Consider the following 23,164-nt stretch of genomic DNA (forward strand, 5'->3'; position numbering starts at 1 on the left):
CCGTACAAGATGTATCGACGCCAACCAGCATTCCGGATAGCGTGGTGCAGGAGGCCTCTGGTTAATGTCAATCGCCGCTTCATCTCCTCCGAAAAGACTGTACCCGCCGACAAGCCACATGCATTCCAATCGCTGCCCCCAGACTGGGAAGATGAGCCTCCCTCGCTGGACGACTTCACGCAGCTGCCACGCGACTTTGGGAAGAACCAGCTGATACAAACGAATGAAGAGTTCAAGCGATCGTTGAGGGGCATACTCCGGCAATTTCCACCGGTTACCTATGCGTTTGCCTATGGCTCCGGCGTCTTCCCTCAGTCAGCTGCGACAGCTTCACGCCCGTCGGAATCACCGCATCCGAACGCGCCCGAGGCAATTCTCAAATGGCAGAAGGGCGGTGGAAAGATGATAGACTTTATCTTGACACCTCGGTTCTCGCAGCACTTCCACTCGCTCAATCTGCGCGAGCACCGAGACCACTATTCTTTCCTGGGCTCGCTCGGCTCAGGCGTCGTCAGCCATGTGCAGGAGAAGTATGGTGCAGGCGCCTACTTTAATCCATATGTTGTAGTGAACGGAACGATGATCAAGTACGCTGTTGTCAACTACGAAACGCTCCTTCGCGACCTCACCGATTGGGACACCCTCTACTTCGCCGGCCGCTTACACAAGCCCGTCAAGATCCTCCACGAAGAGCCCAACCTCCGCGTCGCGAACCAACGTAACCTCCTCTCAGCCGTACGATGCGCGCTTCTCCTACTACCCCAGACGTTCACCGAGAAGGAACTATACTCTACAATCACTGGCTTGAGCTATCAGGGCGATCCGCGTATGCAATATGGCAGCGAGAACCCCAAGAAGATTGACAACATCGTCACGCACCAAATACGGAACTTCAGATACCTCTACCACGACCTCATACTGTCACTACCAAACATACTCTACGCCGACGATTCCGTGGTGCGCACAAGGGGTTGGATCGAAGACCAGACGCTCGACCAGAAGATGTCACAAGATATGGATCCCGAGAGGCGGGCCACTATGATAAGGCGGTTGCCCAAGAAGTTCCGTGAGAAGGTGTACTTCCAATACCGCGGCAAATTCGGCATCTCAGGTCGCGAATATCAGGAGATGCTGGATGCAAACAAAGACGAGTCTTCCGGTGGTATCCTGAAGAAGCAGGTTGCTGGTGACTTTGATAAGCGGATAGCGGGCGAGAAGGACGTCCCGCAGATGGTCACCAAGGCAATCAATCAGACAGTCAAGTGGCCTTCCACTGTGCAAACTTTGAAGGGTCCGTTTACTGCGGGCTTCTCCAAGACAGTGCGGTATTTGCAGGAGAAGAGGCAGAAGGCGAAGATGAAGTAAATGGGATGTTGTTAGATGTTGATGCTCGCTTCTTCAGGCATATTTCCCTTTGTACCATCATCAAAAGCGAGTAGTAAGCAAATTAGCTTCTACGTGTCTCGAATGCAATCGCGTATAGCCGCCGTCGCAGCTCACGGGTCAGGCTTTCTGTATGAGCGGAAAACCGAACATAGACTTTCAAAATGAATGCAGAACTAAAAATCCATTTGCAAAGCCTATGATAAACAGTGGTGCAAGGATCATATATATGCACATGTAACATGCCCGCCAATCCTTCACGTACATATCGAATGTCAATTACTCAACGTAAACCAATCACTGTTGTACCTCTTATGCACTACGTGCTCCACTGTCCCCACTCTGCTACCTCGCTTCTCGTGTCGGAGAGTCCACAGAAAGCCGGTTCGAGAAGATGTCCAACTCGACACTTTTTTTAAAACATCTCTGTTATATGTATATATTGCATTTTTTTCAACTCTTAGTCATCAATTACAACCAATCAAAGGCTCAATGGTCTAGTCGCATGATTCCTGCTTTGGGAAAAGCTATTCTAAACTGCAGGAGGTCCCGGGTGTATGTTCCCAGTGTTCGAATTACCAAAGTATCAACCACTAACATGTGTTAGTCAAATCCCGGTTGAGCCCTTTACAACCCTTTCTTTTTTTGCTCCTCTCACTACTAGAAGGATAAGACTAAATAGACAGAACGCTTGTCTATTACTTGCTGGATCCATTTTTTTTTTTGGCTGCGTGTTGTGCCTGCAGAGGAATTTCAATGTCACATGCTGGGTTTGTAACCTCACCATTTAGACCTTAACATTTCCTGTCCTGATAGGCGAAAACAGTAAAGTTTAACGTGTTCTGCACAACACTTTTACGACGAAGCTTTATCTAGTTGTATAATTTGATGTAGTAAGTATCAGGTATTGGAGGAATACACCTGCATGGGCACGGTTAGATAGAATTTGCCCAACCGCGTGTTTCTGTGTTGCTCTGCACTCTCACGCAACAGCGTGTACCTTTACATGAATCATTACGTATAATGTGCTGGAAGAGATCTTTGATCAAAGCCACGCATTGGTGAATTCGTTCACTTCTTAGCAGCACGATCTTGAGAAAAATTCAATCAGATTCAAAAATGCAAAATAGAGGTATCTCAACATCCCCCAAACTCCAACCCCACTTATCCAAAGAGTAAAGAACAGGTATCATAACATTCATAAGCGCATCCAACCAAACCTCAAAACGCCCAATCCCAAAAACCCCCTTCCAACCAATCGCAAAATCACCGCCTCCCCACCGGCCACTCAACCTCCAACCCCAAGCTCCTATCAATAGCTCTCCCCTCCCTCTCATCCCTCCTAACACTCTCCCCCATAACAACAGTCGCGCACCTCCTAAGCACCTCCTGTCCCGTAATCCTCTCCCCAATCCTGCCCGGCGCACAATCGCCCACTTGTAACCTCCTCTGCGTAACCTCGAAATACTCCTCTTCATTCTCCAGCGTAAGCAATTGCATAAACACACTGCACATAACAACCAACTCCTCCGTCATCTCCATTTGGTAGCCCCAGGCGTGGAATATGGCGCCGACGTATGGCAGGTTTCCGTTTTGGGAGAGGAATTGGCGGAGGAGGGTGTGGTTTGTGGCTGAGAGACGGGTTGGAGGGATGGTGGAGGGGCTGAAGAGGGCGGGGTGTTTGAGGTGGACTGTGTAGAGTTTGTCGAGGGCTTTGTAGTGGGTGCGGGTCCAGGGTTCGATTTTGGGGAGGGGGTGGAGGTGGGAGAGGATTGGGTGGGGGGATGGCGGTGGTGGTCGTGTGAGGGTAGATTTGACGCGGTCGAGGAGGTGTGGTTGCTGGGGTGGAGATGTGGCAGGTTGGCTGCTTGCTTCTGGGCTTGCTTGCGACTCCTCGCTGACGGAACTTTCGATTGACTCGTCGACGACCTGGGGACCTTTGTAACGCGCGGGCGATTGTTGCGGTGATGATGCGGGGTTCTCTTCGGGTTGATGCGAGGCCTGGGATAGCGGCGAAGGCTTGCGGGCAGATAATAAGTTCTGCTGGAACCGTTGCTGCATCTTTGGCGGACTTGAGGGAAGTCGACTGCGGTCAATCCTACTGGGTTCCTCAGTGACCTCAGTAAGGTCGTTCAAAGTCCGCTCTTGCGGCTCGTAGGCATCCAGATATTCATTCGCTTCCTCGCGCACGCGGACTATCGTGGAAGCTGTGTTACCCTCCATCTCTACACGGAATTGTCGTTGGTCGGATGCTGCAGAGATTTTGCTATCGCCATCAACGATGGTATGGAACGGAGAGCTTTGCGCGATTGGCAGCGTAGACTCCTCAAATTGCACCGAGCTTGTTGAGATGTCGGCGCTTTGAAGTTCTCGCCTCAAAGGACTGCTCTTCTTTGGTGAACTCATGAGCGCAGGGAAGCGAGGTGGTGTGTCAATGAACGGGTTTGTCTTTGTTGTTGGAGATGGCTTCTTTGTTGCCATGGGCGGCGGCGAAGACTCGGGAACGAAGCTTTCACCTTGGTCTAGAAGTTCAGAAAGACTAATTTTCTCCTTCTCTTGTCTTCGTTGCCGCCGTTGTTCGAAACGGGATGGTCGCTTTTGATTGAAGACGTTGGGCATGTTCGACTGGAAGAACATGCCGGTGTCATCACTGGCCTCGCTTGCCGGACTCGACTCATCGTCAATCTGAATCGGCTTGTCTTCTTCCAGTGGGGTTACGACATCCTCATCCTGCTCATCCTGTTCTTCTTCGTCTTCGTCATCTTCGGGTTGTTCTGTGGCTGCAGGTTCCGCCTGGGCAGGGCTTGGCCCTCGTTGTAACTCCACTTTCTTGTTGTAAAGAGCTTCATTCGCCTTTCTACGACGCCAGGTCCTTGCAGCCGATTTGGTGGGAATGTCCTCTGTGAAGACATCGCGGAGCGACTTCTCTTCCTCCACAGGGGCTTCCTCTTCCTCAACTGAGACCACCGAACGACTGGCCTCTTCTTGCCAGATGTCAGCGAAGTCATCCCATTGGGCAGGTTTATCTGCCTGTTCTGCAGCATGATCCTGTCGGGGTTCTTCCATCTCATAATCTCGTTGTGCCAAGCCAGCTCGTTTCGCAGGGGGAGTGTCAGCCCGCCAACTCATCTGACCCTCACTCCTTGCAGGGCTCACCGGTGCGCTCTCCTCTTCAACATCCAAGACCGGGTATTGCACCTCCTCTGCTGCGACGGTTGGCTCCACTGGTGAAACGGCATGATCCTGGTCTTCGGGAGTAAGAAGACGTGACTGACGTTTTCGATGCGTTCGGAACACACCTTGTTTGGGAGCTATCGTGGGATTGCTTTTGATGGGACTCGAAGGAGCGGGTGCACTCTCTTCATATGGCTGGCCCGCAAGCTGTTCACCAAGACGTAAGCCCGCTTGAAGCTCTTTCCGCGTGCCCTCGCTGAATCCCCGGAACAGATCATCAAGCTCGTCGCGCTTCTTATCGAGTGCTTGTTGAGGGGGTTCGGGCGTAGACGAAAGACGAGTGGGATCCAGCAAGCCTTGTAACGCTACGCCAGCGGTAACTACACGGCCAAGCGTCGGTGTTTGAGCTTTGGGCGGACTAGGTTCTATAGCGGGCGGCGCTGATGGAACGTCGGCATCTATAACAGGTGTCACGAAACGCGATAGCTTCGGCCGTGAAGGGCCCGAGGGTGCTGTGAAGGTCTGGGATGGAGGTGATGGCTCTTCGCTCGTCGTTGGTCCAGCATTGTGCGTTGTATTTGTATTTGGCTCGGAATATTCGTTTCTCAGTGACGATCCGACGGCTGGCGCTGTGGTGTTCTGCGTATCTGCAAGCTTTCGTGTACTCCGCGGTCCGTTACTAAGCAAGGTGTCAAGTGAAATCATAGTGAAGCTCTCGTTGCCAACTGTGTCGTCCCGCATCCTCATCGTCCCCTCGTCAAAGGCGGCTTCTGCGGGTTCGTCGTCTTCGAAGGCTTGAGCTTGGTCGTCTTCGACATCGCTCGCATGGGCAGAGCTTTCGCTGGGTGTTGGGAGGCTGGCATGGCCGTCTTCCGAGAAATCGAGATCTTCGGGCTGTATAGGCTCTGCGTCGTCTCCACTGGTCGGCGTAAGAACATCGCTTCCTTCCTCTTCGTGCTCGTCAGACTCCATGAGTACCACTTTGTTCGCGTGTGGGGTGCCCTTGCGCGTTCGCAAATCCTGCCTCATGCTCCTCTGTATCGGCGAGCTCAAGTTGGGCAAGTCCTCAGCCTCCATCAGCGCATCGCTCATGGTCTCGGTAGTGGGGCCGGGGAGATCTGCGAAATGCGCGCTCTTTTTTGAGATTCCGGACTTTGAACTCGAAGGGAGTACGGGCGTAGTATCTTGCACCGACCCTTCCCGGGTCTCAGAATCCTCGGCCACAGCCACGACCTTCCTGGGCCGGCCTCTCCGCTTCTTGGGCGGCACATCGGTGTCCACATCGGCTGCGCTTGACTCTCCACCCTTCATATTCAACTCGCGTGATCCGGATCGTGCGCGTCTCTTGACTGGTGTTCCCTTGCGCTTTGGTTTAGGAGTGGCTCCCACGTCAGACTTTCGGGGGCGTCCGCGGGGGCGTTTGACAGGCGAGGAGGTATCGTGATCCTTCAATGGCACCGTCGTCGTCTTCGTTCTCGTGGTCACTCGCTTCACGGATGGGGATGCGTTGACGTCGTCGCTTCCGGGTTCAGCCTGAACGGTGACCTTGATGCGCCAGGGGCTCGCGCCGCCGCCTCGTGGTGTACTCATGATCATGGACTTGGTGGGCGACGAGAACATCATCTCCGAGGCCTCGAGTCTGCGGTTCTGCTTGGTCGGCGAGCTGCCCGCCATGGAGTCACGCGGCCTGGGCTTGCGGGCGGACGTGATGGTGTTGTCGAAGGAGAGGGCCAGCGGATCCGGGCTCGAGTCGTAGCTGCGATCGCTGTGGGCATCGTCGCCTGCCGTTGCGCTTCGGCCGCGGGGCGCCATGTCTTAGAAGGGTCGGAGGGGTGTCTTGGTTGTTAGTGCGAGAGGAATGCATGTGGGTGGGGAACAAACGTGCGGCATCCGTCAGAATGCGGGACGGGCCACGCGCGGTCGCCCTAGCAACTATCTTATCACGCGCTGCTACGCGCGACACCACCAACAAGGCAGCCGGCGAGACGACCGAGTGCAGACTATGGAGGCGCGATGGGTATTCATGGGTGAGTTGCGCAGTCTCATTTTCCGTTTCCCATACTGATTCGCGCAGTATCTACAAGGAGATCGGCCCTGGAAAGCGCGTAGCCCTGTCCAAGCTCGCCGTCGAAAAGTTCGAAGAGACCGGACGGCCTCTGCGCATTGCTATCGACACATCAATATGGCTTTTCCAGATACAAGCTAGCAAAGGTAGAGCTTCGGTATCACGTAAATGCCTGCGATATGCTGACTGTGACCAGGCGGCACCAACCCGGCGTTGCGCACCTTCTATTACCGCCTCCTTCGCCTCATCTCGCTCGCCATCCATCCCGTCTTCGTCTTCGATGGACCAAACAAGCCGCCGTTCAAGCGCAACAAACGCACCGGACCTAATGTCGCATCCATCCCCGAATTTCTTGCAAAGCAACTGTTGAAGCAATTTGGATACCCGATACATCTTGCGCCGGGTGAAGCTGAGGCAGAGTGCGCGCTACTTCAGCGAGAGGGAATAGTGGACGCGGTTTTGAGTGAAGATGTCGACACACTCATGTTTGGAAGTGGCATCACGATACGCAACTGGTCACCGGAGAAGACGGGAAAGACGCCAACACATGTCAACGTATACGATGCGGTTGAAACGAAGAACGGGCCGTCGGGGCTGGATCGCGAGGGCATGATATTGGTCGCGCTGATGAGTGGAGGAGATTACGTCCCTGAGGGTATACCTGGATGCGGCCCAAAGACAGCATGCGAGGCTGCGAAGGCAGGCTTTGGCGCCGATTTGTGCAAGATCCCGAAGAACGATGCCAGAGCCATGTCCCAGTGGCGAGAAAGACTGCAGCACGAGCTGAAGACGAACGAGAGTAAGCACTTCAAGAGGAAGCACGGTGCACTGAAGATCCCAGACGACTTCCCGCGTTTGGACATTCTTGGATACTACACACACCCGGCCATTTCGAATCAAGCAGGATTGGATAAACTGCGCCGATCGATCAAATGGGATCAAGAGCTGGACTTCTCGGGCTTGCGCGAGTTTACACACGATGCGTTCGACTGGGTCAAGCTTGAAGGCGCAAAGCACTTCGTCCGCAGTTTGGCGCCTTCGATGGTTGTGCGCCAGCTACGTATACGCGCTGGAAATCTCGATCGACTACCTACGAACAACATCCAGGCGGTACAAGAGGACGAAGCTCTCCTCATCAAAGGCCTGCATGGCAAGCGACAACATTCGGTCACGGACAACTGCACAGAACTGCGAGTAAGCTTTACGCCTATTGAGCTTGTCAAGATCGACCTTAGTAAGGAGGATCCGGATGATGATGTGGAAATACCACCTAGTTCTCAGCAAGCCGGGGGTGACGCAGAACTCGATGATGAAGATCTGGAAGATGAAGGCCCTAAGAAGCGTGGGCCTACGAAGTTCGACCCAGAGAAGGCTGCAAGAATCTGGGTGATGGAGACGTTCGTCAAGGTTGGCGTGCCGCTCACGGTGGAAGATTGGGAAGCTGGGCGGCAGACGAAGCTGAAGCCTAAGCGGGCAGCAACTGTGCAAGAGTCGGGCAAAGCTGCACCAAAGGCCAAGGCTGCTCCCAGGCGGACGAAGACAGCTGGTGATCAACCACAGGCTCGCATCAATACCTTCGCCAAGGTAACGAAACCGGGCTCGAAGCTTTCGCGAGCTCTCGCAAAGACACAAGACAAGGTTGCTGAGGTCACTCTGCCTGTCTCACAGCCTGCGCTACAACAAGACGATGTGATTGATCTGCTATCTTCCTCCCCAGTAAGGACTCGGGATACTGTACAGCCGCACCCGCCTGAACGCGAGAAGTCAATGTCCCCTCTCCTCCCAGACCTGCCTCCAAGTGTGAGCAAACGGAGAAGACGTGCTCCGATTCAGCGATCCAAGACGCTTCCTGCAGACATTAATGCGGTTCCAGAACGACCATCGACGCCTCCTCTTCTGAGCACGATAGAAACATTGGACTTGGTAGATTCGCCTGCCCATCCCTCACCCTCACAATTGCCCGCGAAGAAGGCGAGAACACGAAGGACTAAGGACGGGCCAGCTACGGCAGCGTCTCGTGATACTTCTCTAGCCTTGTCTCCTAGCAAATCAAAGCAGTCGACGTTAGATGCATGGCGAGCATCAGTGACGCCCACCAAGCGACGAGGTGTGACACCAGCTCTCAATGCAGGGCCACCACCCCAACTTCGCTCCCTGTCAGAAGAAGTCGATTCCCTAGACTTGACGCTTTCGTCGCCAGTACGAGAAACGCGACATCAACAAAGTGCCAGTACCAGCGCACTACCAACTGCGAACATGTCCACCACGCGTCCACCATTGACATCGATATCGTCGAATGCGTCGCATACATCCACAAATTCGGCATCATCAACAGCTTCCGCATCCAACAAGAAGAAGAGCGTAAGAGACGTATTCGGCCCATCTCGACCTCGCCGTACTTCACCTCGTCTCAGCAAAATCGTGTCTGCACCTCCTGATGTCGACTCCCTCGATCTCACATCACCGCACCTTGCTCCAGCGAAAACCAGATCAGAATCACCAACGGCTGATACTCTCGACCTCACATCGCCAGAACCCATCTCGCCGAGACCACGGTCCGCGTCACCAAACGTTGAGACACTCGATCTTACAGAACTCTCGTCCCCTGTAGTCGAGCACGCCCCAGTAGCGACAGCACCTGCCCCAGTATCCCCTCCACCAACCCACACTTCGCCTTCGTCCCTCCGCCGATCCCCACGCGACCACAAATCTACATCACCACAACCCTCATCTCGCACCTCCCCACCAGCAGCCTGGAAAGCGCGAGAGAAGAAGAAACGCGCAATCGTTCTGCGGAAGAGCGTAGTCGGCGCATGGACCTACGTAGATGTCGATAGTCCGGAGAAGACAGCAGATGGTCACGCAGGTCTTGTGCTGAAGGGCAAGGAGAGACGGAAATGGCGCGAGAGTGCTGTTGAGATGTTGGATCTGACATAAACTGGGCTGGATGCGCTTTACGATGGAAGGGCGTCGTTTCGGTCCTTTTCGATGCAGGTTTCATGATTCTGGACATGATGGATACGAAGCGCGGCGTTTATCGAATATACCACGTTGAATGACTATCATTTCTTTCCGTAATCATGCTGCTGCTACACCCTTCATATCACACAAAACACCCCCACTAACACGATCAAATGCGATACAAAAGTCATACACATACCCTCCGTATCTTGAGACGTTAAACCCCTGCAACTAATCCTAGACCCTGCGCGCGTTCACACCAAAACCTGCTCCCCACCCCAGCCTCACTCCCAATCCAGCCCATGACGTCATACACCCGAACCTTCACCACCAAGGCACGCGGCCATGCATACAAAGCATGCGTACCACTTTCATCCGCGGAGTCTGCTCCGTTTCCAACTTCTTTAACTCTCCGTCTCATAACGTATCGATAAACTACCTAGGTACCTCAATTTCTGCATCGCGATACCCGTCGATACTACCACCACTACACAACAACTTGGAGAAGAACAGGAAGAATAACTTTTCAAGATGACACAAGCGGTATCCAAACAAGACACCTCGTCCCAACAAGTCCAACAGCAGCGTCAAGGTGCGGGAAGTAGAGAAGTGCAGGAACATCATGCTAGTGCGAATGCTTCTGTATGTCCATATCCCTTCCCATGCTCATTCCCATTCCCTACCTTATCATTACACTCCACTATACGGCATCATCTACAGTACTGCTTGATGCTCTGTAACGTGCTGTGGTGGGAAGATGGGTAGTAGGATTAGATGGACGCTACCTAGGTATAAGGCTGACATCTAAACAGGCAGGTCTAAACCTCAACCTCTTCGGCGCCCTCTCCGGCGCCTTCTCTTCCAAGCAAAAGAAAACCACGCATAAAAATGCTGATGGTTCGAGTACTACGGAGGAGGATAAGCATGACAAAGGTATTGCACCCTTTCATCTCGTCCCATCCCCCAAGTACCAGCGGATCCCTCACTTACCCCGTCTTTGATAACCCCGTTATGTGATTACCATCTTACTAATCGGTTCATCTAGGTACCGCGAGCGCAGCAGCCGGCGGCAGAGGAAGTGCATACGCAGCGGGGAACGCACAGCAGAGTAGTTTGAAAGCGAAGGAGAGTGGGATGGCGCAGGAACAGAAGCAGGGGAAGAAAGTGGAGAAGGTTGATCATTTGGGGATTGAGGGATAAAGCAATGGACGGAGGTGTTGTAATGTCTAGAGTACAAGACGATAGTTGAAACGGCATGATTATGACTACATTAAATCAACCAAATTGGGGTGATGCTAGACGTGACAACATGGCGGAAGTAAATACGTGATGATAACATCATCCCTTCATAAACAATACAGATCCCAGAAACCAAGAAACGCCATATATCAACCTAACATCCCAAAACTCATCCTAAACACCTTCCAAAAAATCAAAACAGATTACCCAACGGCCTACTAAACCGCCCCACCAATCCGACTCAACCCCTCAACCCCCCTCTTAGCAGCAACAACATGCCAAGGCACCGTCCCATTCCTTGTCCCCCTCATCCCCCTCAACTTCGCCAAAACGCCCAACGCCCTAAACTGCCCCAACACTTCCTTCAAAAGCCCCTCAGCAGTCGTCCTCGTCTGCGGCGTAGGCGTCCACATAAGACTCGTCGTACTTCGCTGCGCAGGATCCTGACCAGGCCCCGGACTCTGCGGCGTACCCGGATTACTAGCGTAAGGATTAGGTAGTTTAGTATCGCCTGGACTGGGGAGGTCAGAAGAGGCAGAACTACTACCACTGCTGGTGCTGGTGCTGGAAGAGGGTGGGAAGGGGGAGGAGGCAGCGCGGGTAGAGCCTACGGCGCCGATCCAAAGGAAGTTTACGGCTATGACGATGGGACCGGGTTCGGGGTCGGGGATGGGGTGCGAGATGCTGTTGGTTGTTTGGTGGGTTTCGCCGCGTTTGACGAGGAGGCCCGAGATGAGGGCGGGGCTGAATTGCGTTGTTGAGTGGGTGTTGTGGAGGCGGTGGGCGAGGATTACGCCCCAGGTTTCGTCTGTCACGTCAACTAAGCGGGCCTCTGGGTCTGCTGTTGGGTCTGTGGCAGAGGGGTCGGCCGAGGGTGTTGCAGCGGGTGTTAGACCTGGTCCTTGATCGGAGGGGGAGACGCCGGCTTGGGAGGTGGAGTCTGGAGGGCTTGCGCCGCCGCCTGTGGTTGTGCTTGGAGCAGCCATGGTGGGTATGAACTTATAGGGTGGATCTGCATCTACTGCTGTGAGTAATGTGACGAACACATTGATCTGTGTCGGACAAGAGATCAAGTAGACCCATGTCTCCAGTTCCTCCCTTTCCAGGACTCCGGCTTTGGCAATGCAAACACGCCAGTTGACTCGTCGTGATTGTAAGATCTCGATAGTCGTCTGCCAAATCTCTTTTGCGACCTCTCTGAACACACGCGTACCTAGATGGTACGAGACGACAGCTTGCGACTTGCCACAGCTGTCGGTCCAGGCTGCTGTCACCCAAGTGCCATCGAGACTGATCGCGTAAGCAAGATGCATATAGGTATTCTCTCGAAGCAGGTCCTGCGCTGGCTCGGGTATCAGCTTGAAGGGTATGTTTCGTGGAAGCGTCTCCTCGAGATGGAAAGCAGGTGCCGCGTATATGCTAAGAGATGTCTTGTCGCTATTAGGTGCACTCGGCGGGCATCGATCGTAAACCTCTCGTGCAAGACTGAAGTAAGTAGCCGGATCCAGGATGACAGGGGCATCGAACGAAGCGATGTACTTGATCGGTATAACCTGAAGCACCAGATCTGGCTTCTGGGGCTGATCTGGACGTCCTGGTGTTCCTTGACCGTAAGCTTGGAAGAGTGCCCAGAAAGCCGAGCACAACTCCCAAAGCGCAGACGGACCACCGAAAGGATCGATCATGTAAATGACGAATGCATCGATCTTTGAATCCTGTTGCTCCCGTATCTTCGCATGTTGTATGGCAAGGAGCTTTCCGAGCTGGACGCAGGTTTCTCTGAGGAGCTTGAATGTCTCCGACGGTGTGATGGACGAGCTGGCCCTCACAGGCACAAGACCCCCATCAAATTCGACAACCGTCTCGACGCGAGAGTGTGAACCGAGCTTGCAGCTGTCGTAAGCAAGCTGAAGGTTGAGCAGGAAGTTCTCAAGGCATGGTCGTAGAGCATCGCTATGGGGGTATACGCAGAATGTAACGACATTCTTGGGAGGACTGATGGGTGATAATCCCAAGGGCTCCCAGAACGCTACTGCTGGTGGAAGCAAATCCCAATGCGTCTCCGCACGGCGTACCCTCAAGAAGGGTGCGTTGATCTGGTACATGTGGCTCCCGGTAACTGCCGGGCCATCACTTTTCCGTGCAGGTGGCCTCTGCTGCGCTTTTGCCAGGGCAGCATAGTCCTGGAAGACCTCGTGCACGCCTGCAAGTTCAGGTAGGTCACACTCCTCGGCCGCTGGGAAGAGCTCTTTGATGACAGCCTGCCAGCGCGTCTCTGCCATCTCATCACTTCCGGATTCTTTTTCGAAAGGTACATCCTCTCCCAACAGATCCAGAGTTGCAGACACAATCTGGTCTGTGACAATCTGTGTAATTGAGATGCTGTCTTTGGCACTCAAGGGCTTTTCTTCTGATACTTCGTAACTCATCTCAGGCTGAGAGGTGGGAGTGTCGGGCATTTGCGCTGGGTTTGTCTGTAGGGTAGGTAGACTGTAGCGCGCGCCAGCTAAGTGTCGTTCCACTGGAGACGGGAAATGAACCAAAGACCAATCCCACAAGCTTGGCTCGAAATTGTTCAGGTTTGACTCGTCAAGTTGAAGACCGTGTAAATCTTGCCAATCGCCTCCCATCGAGTCCGCGAACGACGTCACCGAGAGCGGCGTGGCGTTGCCCTCGCTCTGTAATTTCCTCTTCGCAGGCATGACTAGTCCGCCTATGGTAGCTGTGGGCGTCGCTTCCACTTCCTCCTCTTCTCCAGAGTCTTCATCGGATTCGTCTGATGTCTCACTAGAGTCTGAGTCTTCGCTAGCTGCTCGAGCTAGAGATGCTATTTCTGGTATCTGATGCGTAGACGCGGCCCCTACAGTGATACGAAGCTTCGAAAGTAGAGGTATGTCTCTCAGACTTTTCGTCTGGGTGACGGTGGCCCCAGCACCCGGACTAGGGCTGGAGATACTGTTACGGCCATGTTCCACAGAGTGATGTGTGCTGAATCGTCCATCCTGATACTTGGCGTCAGACATGCTCATTTTGCGACTGAAAGCCACCGGGCTGAAGTGTGTATCGTGTGGGGTATCTGTGGGTTGAGTCGATCGAGCACGCGATGTCTTCTTGTTCGGCGGAGATGGCTGTAGTGCCTTGGAAACAGCGCTCGGGCTTAGTGGTGGAGTTGGCTCCTTGGAGAATGACACTTTTGCTCTTGGTGTTGGGACGGTAGTTTTCTCCTCAAACAGGTCGACGCTTTCGTTCGGCGGTCCTTCCACGGTCATGGGCTGTTTGCCTTTGTCTTCTTTCTTCACATCCACGGGAGGCTCAGAAGCCGTATCCAACGCACTTTCGAGTGCAGCGAAAGGGTCAGATGTGTCTTCTTCGGTCTTGGGTTCGACAGCGACTTGAGCCTCAGGCTTTCGTGATGTGCTGGCAGGTGTTACGCTCGTATCTGGCAGCTGAGGTGCGTCCATCATGTCAATATCGTTATCGTCCGGTCCGTCAAAGAAATCGAAATCCGTATCGTTGATGCGATCCCCTCCGTATCCATCTTCGTCCATATCGTCGCCGAAAAGATCATCGTTTCCACCGGAGGTATTGAAGTTGTCTGGCGCAGGTGCGACGGGTGACGTCAAAGGCATTTGTTGATCTTCCATCTTGGTGTCGTCTTGTGGAGCGGAGAGATTGATAGCAGGGTTGTTGCCTCCGGGTGCTAGGATGACGTTGGAGACCGTGCCGGACACGCTCGGTGTGTCGCTATGGGAGACCGCAGTTCCGGGAACAACCCCATCTGGAGGTGTGGGGTAGACACCACCTGCAGGATGCAGGTCCCCATAGGCACCACGAGCATTTACAGGTGATGACGCGATCATGTTTTGTTGTTCGTCCTTGAGACGGGCAGCGTCCTCTTCAGCCTTCTTCGCTTTTCGTCTCGCTTCAAGAATCTTGTCACGATCCGGCTTTCCTAGGAACCACTCCTGTGCGGCATCAAGTGGATCCTTGAAGCCCACTGATTCTGGCGTGTCGTACCATCTCAGCATACTGTGGCCTCCAGCTGCCTCCACATTAGCCAGCTCCGCAGACTTGATCTCGTGTTCTTCTGATCCGTGAAAGAAGCACAGTGCTCTGGGCCAGAGGACGTCTCGATCCTGACCTGCTAAAGCCGGGCTCGAAACTAGAGGGTTATTGAGTGAGGTCATGCGTATTCTAACCCATAAGCTTTTCTTCTCAAGGTCAGGCAAAGTGAAACCCTTCCAGCCCAGCCAACGCTTGACACTCGACTTCCAGTTCTCAATGCTCTGCTCTAAGGTGGTGAGTCTAGTGCGTTTCCTATGACGGAGGCCTATTTCCTCTACGAGGGAGTCAAGTGGATCTTCAAGGCTCGTTATTGTTGCAAGCAGGCCATTCGGAGCCACCCGGATACATCTACCAACAAGAGACTGCTCTCCAGCTTGCGTGGACACGTCGCCGACGCAACGAATATCAGTCTTTTGGTCAGTGAAAGTCGATACGAGGAGCGTGCCCGAGCTGGCCCAATGTACATTGATGCTTGTAATGCGATGCACGCAGTCTGGTGGTTCAATCTCATCTTCATCATCGTCTATCTGCTTGTAAGCCTTGGAAACAAACGTGCGGAAGTTCAAGGCAGTCACATTGCAATCTTTGACGATGTTGAACGAGATGAGAGCGATGACGGATGATGTGAAGAGCTCATAGACTGTGAAGCAATCGGGCGGCGCAGGGCTATCAGATGCCGAGGCCTGGCTGTTGCCCTGTGAGGATCTCGCACTGCCAGCAGGCAGGCCCCTTTGTGGTGCTGTGGCCGATGGGGAATTGTTCGAGGCCGCGGTGGTGTTGGGGTTGCCCGGGCGCATGGGAGGCCGCGCTAGATCGATGGCCTTGGTGCATCCTGTCTGCTCGCCTAGCACGTGTCAGTCGTAATTTTGGGAAGGTGCGAGAGCGACATACTGTGCAGGCGATAGCCGTCGAGCTCTGGGAGGTCGACGGCCGGCTCTATCTTATCGACGGTCGTGGGCTTGAACAGCCATAGCCAGGGTCGCGATGCATCCTGCGCAACAAGGTGCAGGTCCTGTCGCAGCTCGGCTTCGACTGCGCGTATGTCGTCGGAGGCATTCCAGTCTCGCGTTCTCGAGGAGGTGGGGGTGGTGGTGCGGGTGATTGAGAAGGCGTGGTATGCGACAGCCTCAAAGTCTCCCTGTATATTGTCAGCGTGCCATCGCGTACGAGTATATTCCGACGTACTATAGCTTGCGCATTCGTAGTACAGGTTTTGAGAAATTCCATTAGAGAGATGGCTCCTTGTTAAGGGACATTCAGGTGGTATGCGCGGCGTATTTTCACTCCCAAGACTGCGCTGTACACTTTTTCCATCAACTCCGCTGCGGTCCGCCCAGCGCGTCACGCGCGACAGTGTCTATCAAAGCGATGGAGGAGTGGTGTGGGCGGGGCGTCGAGGGTCGAGGGTCAGTGTATCGGCATGATCTAGACGCGTAGGAGAAGTGATCATGGCTCCGAACACGGGGAGAGAGCCGGATGCAGCGTTCGGCGCCTCCCGATTGCAACGACGTGGTACAGGGCGGGCAGTACAAGCACTTGAGGGACAGAGCGACTGGACCCGGCAGCGAAAAAGCATGTGCATGCGATGTCAGCTACGCGGAAGAGGCAGCCCAGTCGACGGCGGCTGGCTCGCGGTCGCTAGCCCACATCCATGTCGCCCGGGTGCACGCCCGGAGTTGCGCTTAGGACTAACGGCTCCACTCTTTTTTCATCGCGAACTTCCAAACGTTCTCTGCCGCCGCTCTGTCGCATTCCCTCACCACGCCACCATGAAGATTTCCTCAGGCGCCGTTCCGGTATACACCATCAGTGGCAGCGAGGCGCGCCCGCTGCCCGAGTGGCTTATCCGGAAAAGAAAGCGCAGCCTCAAGAATGACCCCGAATTCGCCAACCGCGTCGACCTGCTGCAAGATTTCGAGTTTGAGGAAGCCAGCCAGTGTGTTCGTGTGAGCGAAGATGGCGACTGGGTCATGAGCACGGGCACATACAAGCCTCAAATTCACGTTCACTACCTGCCCCATTTGTCGCTGTCATTCGCAAGACACACCAACACTCTTGTACGCTCTTTCCGTTCTTACTATCCACCCGCAAGATATGCTAACTTTCGCAGAACCAAACTTTCCACCTCCTCTCCTCCGACGCCAAAAAGAGCGTACATCTCCAGCAAGATCGATGCATAGAATTCCACACCGGTGGAGGCCTCCACTATGCGAGTCGCATACCACGTTACGGTCGCGATCTTATCTACGACCGGAGATCAGCAGAGTGCCTGGTACCCGCGGTCGGTGTCAATGCTGACGGCATGGGCGAGGCCTTCAGATTGAACCTGGAAGTCGGGCGCTTCATGCGGAGTTACGAGATTGACGTGGGTGGTGACGATGTGACGACAGTAGGCGGCGGCGCTCTCCAGGGTGGCATTGGTGCGGGCGCAGTGAACACCGGTGCTATCGCCGAACATTCGCATGGTCTCCTCGCCTTCGGAACCTCTATCGGCACAGTTGAGTACTGGGACTCGCGATCAAGAAACAGAGTGGGCATTCTTTCGGCGCCTCCAGATGCGTTTGAGGGAAAGTCGGAAATCACAGCGGTGACCTTCCCGTCGTCGGGTCTGGAAGTTGCCGTGGGAGACTCTAACGGCATTGTACAACTCTATGATCTCCGATCACCAAAGCCACTTCTACGAAAAGACCAAGGATACGGCTACCCGATAAAGAACATCATCTACCTCGACGGCGCGCAAACCGCCGAGCCCAAGATTTTGACCGCAGACAAGAGGGTCATCAAGATCTGGGATCCCAAGGACGGTACACCATGGATCTCAGTGGAACCATCAGTAGACCTCAACCACGTCGAATGGGTGCCAAAGACTGGTATGCTCCTGACGGCAAATGAGGGCAGGCAACAACATTCCTTCTTCATTCCACAGCTCGGTCCAGCGCCAAGATGGTGCTCCTTCCTCGACAACATTGTCGAAGAAATGGCCGAAGACCCCAACGACCCCAACGCTTTCGGCAAGGGCGCATCTGGAGATGTATACGACAACTTCAAGTTCCTGACACACGAGCAGCTGAAGCAGCTATCATTGGACCACCTTGTCGGAACCACAAGTCTACTGCGACCCTACATGCACGGTTTCTTCGTCGCCCAGAAGCTGTACGAAGAAGCGCGCCTCATCTCGAACCCAGACCTCTGGCAAGAACAACGTGCCAAGAGCATCGCCGAGAAGATCAGCAAAGAGCGCGAGTCCCGAATCCGCGGCAACAAAAAAGTGGCCGTCAAAGTCAACCGAAAGCTCGCAGAAAAGATGCTGGAAAAGCAAGAAGAGCAAGCGCGCCGACAAGCCAAGCGCGTCCTCAAGCAAGGCGGCGACGACGACATGCTCGACACCAGCACCACCGCGCCCGCCGTCTCCGAACCCACCAAACCCGCCGACGGCGTCCTCAACGACCCTCGTTTTGCCAAAATGTTCGAAGACCCCGAATTCGAAATCGACGAGCAAACCCGCGAGTTCCAACAGCTCAACCCCAGCACCAAAATTCCCAAGGGCCTTACCGCCGCCGAGCAAGAAGACCTCGAATCAAGAAAAGGCTCCTCCGACTCCGACTCTTCAGACTCTGAAAAGGACGCCGTACGTCCTGCGAAGAAACCACAACAGCAGAAGGAAAAACAAGACAACTCGCGTATTTCATCCAGTGCCTACCGCAAAGCAGGGCACCGCTCTCAACGCAGTGGTCCCGAGATGGTTGTTTCGTCATCCAATCAGCGTAAATCGGGGTCGTCTGCGATGGCGAAAGATAAGACGTTTGGTTCGCGTGTTAGTAAGCTTAAAGACAGGAAACCGGCCAAGTCGGCGAGTAACACGACGGTGGTGGGTGAGCGGGAGATTACGTTTGCGCCGGAGAAGAAGCAGAGGAAGAGGCCCGAGCAGGAGGGGCAGAGGCATGATCGGAGGAAGGAGGGGGGGAGGAGGAATGCTAGTAACAATGTTTTTAGGAATATGTAGGGTTTGGAAAAGTGAATGGATTGGGTGGGAGGCATGGAAGATGGAGATGGAGATGGAGATGCATACTTGGGAGTTGAATGATACCCTTATCAAAGTGTAACACATGTGTTGGAGACGTGATAAGAACGGTAAAAATGTTCATGTGCTCTCTTCATTAACAAGAACACGCAAGAAGTAACTCTATCATCTGATAATTTCCATTTCAAGCTCATAAGTTACGCGGAGCGGGAAACGAGGAGCCCAGAGCAAAGAAATAATGCTAAATGTCTTCTTTTGCACATCTGTCAGGACACGTACGAAGTTTCGATTGAAGAAAGTTAAATCGATCTATTCCAATAGCTCGTCCGCAGCATGATGAAAGCTCGAAACGCAGCCTACGCCATATATAAAATATACGCCTCCATGCGATCAATACCACACGGCACCGCCTCTGTATAAATATACCCCAGTCCCAGTGTCTTGTCCAAGCGGGACTCTTTCCTTCAGCCCATCCACTCAGAATCCGCGTGCTTGGACCGATCGTATGTTCGATGCAGATATGTGTTTTCTTCCTTGCTAACGAACAGTCTTACTCAGAAGACTGCTTGTTCATCATGGTGTAGGCAGCAAATGCGAGCGCACCACCGAGCAGGATGATGGCGTAGAGACCGACACCGGTGGATGCGCCGTCGGTGGTGGTAGCGGTTGTGCCGGGTTGCGCGTAGCTCTTGGGCTTTGGGTCGCCCTCCTGTTTTCAGTAGTTAGTATAGCTATTCTGTTGTGTGGATACGGAGAACGGGTTGTTTCGTTTCCGTGCATGGTGGGCGGAATCGTTCCGAAGAAGTTCCTTGACCCGCGGACCGGCATCTGGGCGCGGCATCTGGGGGCGTGGGATGCAGATGTCTGGTGTGCCGGGGGATGTTGTTTTGTGTACGTGAAGGGAGGAAGGGGAAGTCGGATTATATGTGCGTGATTGAGGAGTGGAGGGTGTCGTACCTGACGCTTCAAGTTTCCAACAAGCAGCCCATCGAGAATCTCACGGGCTTCATCCGAGTGACCGACGTCCTCAAAGGCTTCTGTTGAGTCCTGGCCTCCGACATCGAGAAGAACTTCCTCACCACCTCTGTACATGTGTTAGCAACCGTTGCTGTGACCATTGACCCGACACATGTGAAGGCGGGGCTTTTGGCCATAACAAGTATGAGTATGCGAGTGCCGAGGTGCGGTGCATTGCGCGGTGGGCAGGGCAGCGAACGTACGGGTGCTCGTCTACGAAGCTCGATGCGTTGTAGACCTTGTCGTGGACGACGATGTATAGGTCCTTCTTGGTGTTGTGCTCCGAGACGTCGGAGTAGGTGAATTCCTTGTCGGCAGACATTGTGGTGGTGGAAGAGGAAATTCGGGGTACGTGGTCTTAAGGCGGAAAACCGAGGTCGTGTGCTTGCGTGCGTCGAAGCGAAGAGAGAATTGGACGGGAGACGGTTGCGTTGACGTGGAGGTGGTTAGATGGGAATGAACACGGCGGATAAGAAGTTGTGCACAGTTGTAGCGGGTTGATTAGCTAGCTTCTCCCGAGGTCGGTTTAGGCGTTGCAGAGGCGCTCGCGCTCAAAGTCAAATTGCTGTTCGTCCATTGGCTTAGGCGCTCACCGACCCAAGGCTTCCGAGCTCCGGCCACAACGGGTAAGAAGACCCTGTCGGCGGGGCTTGCAGTCTTTTTAAGTAGTCCATTCCGCTGTCAATGGGAATAGCACCTTATACCAAGAAAGAACTTGACAAGTGCTCTGCCGCCTACATTAGTGTAAAACTTCGAACGTACATATTCCCCAAGGCAATGTATACTTCTAGGAGGTAGGTATTCACTTTTTTCCCCTGCATAAGGTGATAGTCAGGATGGTTGTCAGAAAAGTCGCTCGCTATGCTATAATGCTATGATACTGTCTATACCTGCTCCGCCTCCCTGATTCACCATCACGACCCCAAGACCTTGATCTTCATCCACTCGCTCGTTCCTATCCCAAGGTTTAATCCGTTCAACGCCCACCATCTTCGCACGGCATCTCCCCGCGCTCCCTCAACACCATCCTCTAATGCTTCTTCGATATCACACGTCTTGTACTCCACCTTCAGGCCGCTGCGCTTCCACCATTCTAGCACGCCGGCATGGCCCATTTTGGTCGGTCCTACAAGAACCTGGTTGTCAAAGAGAATTTTCTCGCCGCGAAGGGTACGCCAGTAGTCTAGAATATGTGTGTGGCCATGGGTCGAGGCGATTTTGGCTATTGTATCTTCATGCGAAAAGGGAATGCCGGATTCAACCCAAAAGTGAATCGCGGGTAGGCAGCCTGACTGTGTTGCGTAGGTGATGGACTTGCCCACTTTGAGAGGTAAGTCGTCTTGGCGGGGTCTGCTAGGAGCTTGCTCATCTATTGGTGATGAAGGTACCGAGGGGGCCGTCCTGTAACGGCTGTGCTCCTTCCACCACTTGAGTACGTGAATGTGGCCCTGCGAGCTAGCTTGCTCGAGCGCAGCTTCTGTGTACTTCAGTGAGAGGCCAGAGTTATACCACCAGTCAAGGGCCTGGACCGAGTTGGTGCGGCTCGCATTGTCAATGGCTTCCGCAGAGTACTCCTTGGTAAGAAAGGTGGGCGACGTCCGCCAGTACTCGAGGATCTCCGTTTTGCCAAACACAGAAGCTTTGTGGGGTAGGAAGGTGTGCCCGAATGTGCCCCAGAATAGCTCCTTGTGGAACTTTTCCAGATGCGCAAGAACGGGTACCATGGCAAAGCGCATGATGAGTTCGATGCATACCCGAGAGATGCGTGTGGGGTTCTCAGCGTCAAACACGGCCTTGATCTCTGAATAAGGATAGGTAAGAAGCGCCCATTCTATCTTCTGCATCTGTGTCTTGGGCCCTTCGTCGCTAGCCGATTGTCGCCACTCCTTCGGCACGGGTAGGTTCGTGTGGACATTCAACGTAGTCGCTAGCTCCCAGTCCTTGGTGAATTCCAGGATGATGGACCAGAGCTCTGGCGGCAGCCGGGACCCCTTGCTTCGCGTGGGTGTCAGTGTTGGGAGATGGGCAATAGGTAGTGCGATAGTGCGATCACCAACTGCCATCAAATCGATCTGGGTTTGTATAGATTCATTGAAAGCCTTGTGCCCTTCTACCCATGGGTGGTACTTGCGCCCGGAATGGTCGAAAGACCACAGGAACGGAGGGAGTACGCGGATCCAGTTCCACTTCCGCCGTATCTTGCTGATCTGCTTCCTCGACATGGGGTTCTCCCACATGAGCGTGGACATGCCCGGTATGAGCATTATCTTCTTTGACACATTCCAGCTGCGCAAGATCTTCAGATGCAGGTTTGTTGTGAATCCATGGAGCATACGGGCGAGATTCTCGGCGTCAAGCGGTGCGAGGACGAGCAAGTCGGCCCATGAGCAGTACTCTGCCACGTTGGTCTCCTGATAATCGACATGTTGCCACTCGGGCGTCGTGTCGCTCTCGGGGTCATACGTGTACCAGACGGGCTCGAGCTGGGGCGGGACAGTCGTGTGCGTCGTGGTCGGGAAGTCCTTGCACGCGATGATCTTCAGAGAAACATGCTGGAGGCGATGCAGGCGCGCAACGATGGAGCAGCCAAAGCGGAAGGCCGAGGGGTCAGTGAGGGCGACGAGGACGTTTAGCGTTCGCGCGGGTGTTTGCGAGGACATTGAGGGGTGGCGTGTGGGAGTCTGTAGGTTGCGGTGAGTGCCTACACAGACATCGATTCACCGTTACGTTAGACCGCGATTGGCCGCTGCCCCACGTTGCTGTCAGTAGCTGCCGCCAAGCCCAGGCAGTGTCAGGCACGAAGGGTGCATGGACGTTTGGGGGACATAAGCCATTGATGCCATACTGTCGCGAACGGTGGTGACGGCCGTATTCAAAGGCCCGACCTCGTTACATGTACGCGTCAAACATGAAGTGATTCCATGGTGCATCGTTGGTCCACGAATTCGTCAGAGCTTGGCGCGTTGATCGTCGAAACACTTTTACACGCCACGGGCCGGGATCACGTGAGATCGGCGCATCCTGCCCCCGGGGCCGTCTGCCGTGGGCAATCTGCAAAATTCTGGGGACAAGATAGTTCCGCGGGAGGCAGCGTACCACTCTTACTACGAGAGTGTCTGGAGCCCTCGGAGCCCGCTGACAGCTGTCATGGATATGTTTGTGAGACCCGGGTGTCATTAGCCGACGCCTCTTATGGTGTTGAGGGCAATAAACAAGCAGGTGACTGTCGCAATGATGCC

General features: G+C 54.0%; 8 protein-coding genes across 8 annotated transcripts; 4 read left to right on the forward strand and 4 right to left on the reverse strand.

Annotated features, from left to right (window-relative positions):
• Positions 1-9: 9 nt before the first annotated feature.
• On the forward strand, positions 10-1,365 carry J4E85_007304 (uncharacterized protein; the record flags this gene model as incomplete). The annotated part of the gene is made up of 1 exon (XM_051471536.1): positions 10-1,365. The coding sequence occupies one exon, from the start codon at positions 10-12 to the stop codon at positions 1,363-1,365; it is 1,356 nt and encodes a 451-aa protein (XP_051324610.1).
• A 1,284-nt stretch (positions 1,366-2,649) lies between these two features.
• J4E85_007305 (uncharacterized protein) lies at positions 2,650-6,369 on the reverse strand (the record flags this gene model as incomplete). The annotated part of the gene is made up of 1 exon (XM_051471537.1): positions 2,650-6,369. One exon carries the CDS (start codon positions 6,367-6,369, stop codon positions 2,650-2,652), a length of 3,720 nt encoding a protein of 1,239 aa, XP_051324611.1.
• Positions 6,370-6,570: 201 nt separating this feature from the next.
• Positions 6,571-9,559, forward strand: J4E85_007306 (uncharacterized protein; the record flags this gene model as incomplete). The annotated part of the gene is made up of 3 exons (XM_051471538.1): positions 6,571-6,584; positions 6,632-6,768; positions 6,819-9,559. The coding sequence occupies 3 exons, from the start codon at positions 6,571-6,573 to the stop codon at positions 9,557-9,559; spliced, it is 2,892 nt and encodes a 963-aa protein (XP_051324612.1).
• Positions 9,560-10,114: 555 nt separating this feature from the next.
• On the forward strand, positions 10,115-10,783 carry J4E85_007307 (uncharacterized protein; the record flags this gene model as incomplete). The annotated part of the gene is made up of 3 exons (XM_051471539.1): positions 10,115-10,225; positions 10,396-10,516; positions 10,629-10,783. The coding sequence occupies 3 exons, from the start codon at positions 10,115-10,117 to the stop codon at positions 10,781-10,783; spliced, it is 387 nt and encodes a 128-aa protein (XP_051324613.1).
• A 257-nt stretch (positions 10,784-11,040) lies between these two features.
• Positions 11,041-16,114, reverse strand: J4E85_007308 (uncharacterized protein; the record flags this gene model as incomplete). The annotated part of the gene is made up of 3 exons (XM_051471540.1): positions 11,041-15,731; positions 15,779-16,025; positions 16,073-16,114. The coding sequence occupies 3 exons, from the start codon at positions 16,112-16,114 to the stop codon at positions 11,041-11,043; spliced, it is 4,980 nt and encodes a 1,659-aa protein (XP_051324614.1).
• A 542-nt stretch (positions 16,115-16,656) lies between these two features.
• Positions 16,657-18,890, forward strand: J4E85_007309 (uncharacterized protein; the record flags this gene model as incomplete). Its single annotated transcript, XM_051471541.1, has 2 exons — positions 16,657-16,944; positions 16,998-18,890. 2 exons carry the CDS (start codon positions 16,657-16,659, stop codon positions 18,888-18,890), a joined length of 2,181 nt encoding a protein of 726 aa, XP_051324615.1.
• Positions 18,891-19,458: 568 nt separating this feature from the next.
• J4E85_007310 (uncharacterized protein) lies at positions 19,459-20,247 on the reverse strand (the record flags this gene model as incomplete). Its single annotated transcript, XM_051471542.1, has 3 exons — positions 19,459-19,617; positions 19,866-19,992; positions 20,129-20,247. The coding sequence occupies 3 exons, from the start codon at positions 20,245-20,247 to the stop codon at positions 19,459-19,461; spliced, it is 405 nt and encodes a 134-aa protein (XP_051324616.1).
• Positions 20,248-20,839: 592 nt separating this feature from the next.
• On the reverse strand, positions 20,840-22,585 carry J4E85_007311 (uncharacterized protein; the record flags this gene model as incomplete). Its single annotated transcript, XM_051471543.1, has 1 exon — positions 20,840-22,585. One exon carries the CDS (start codon positions 22,583-22,585, stop codon positions 20,840-20,842), a length of 1,746 nt encoding a protein of 581 aa, XP_051324617.1.
• Positions 22,586-23,164: the final 579 nt, after the last annotated feature.

Source organism: Alternaria conjuncta, assembly GCF_024043145.1.
Source record: "Alternaria conjuncta strain BMP 0040 chromosome Unknown scaffold_10, whole genome shotgun sequence".
NCBI lineage: Eukaryota > Fungi > Ascomycota > Dothideomycetes > Pleosporales > Pleosporaceae > Alternaria > Alternaria conjuncta.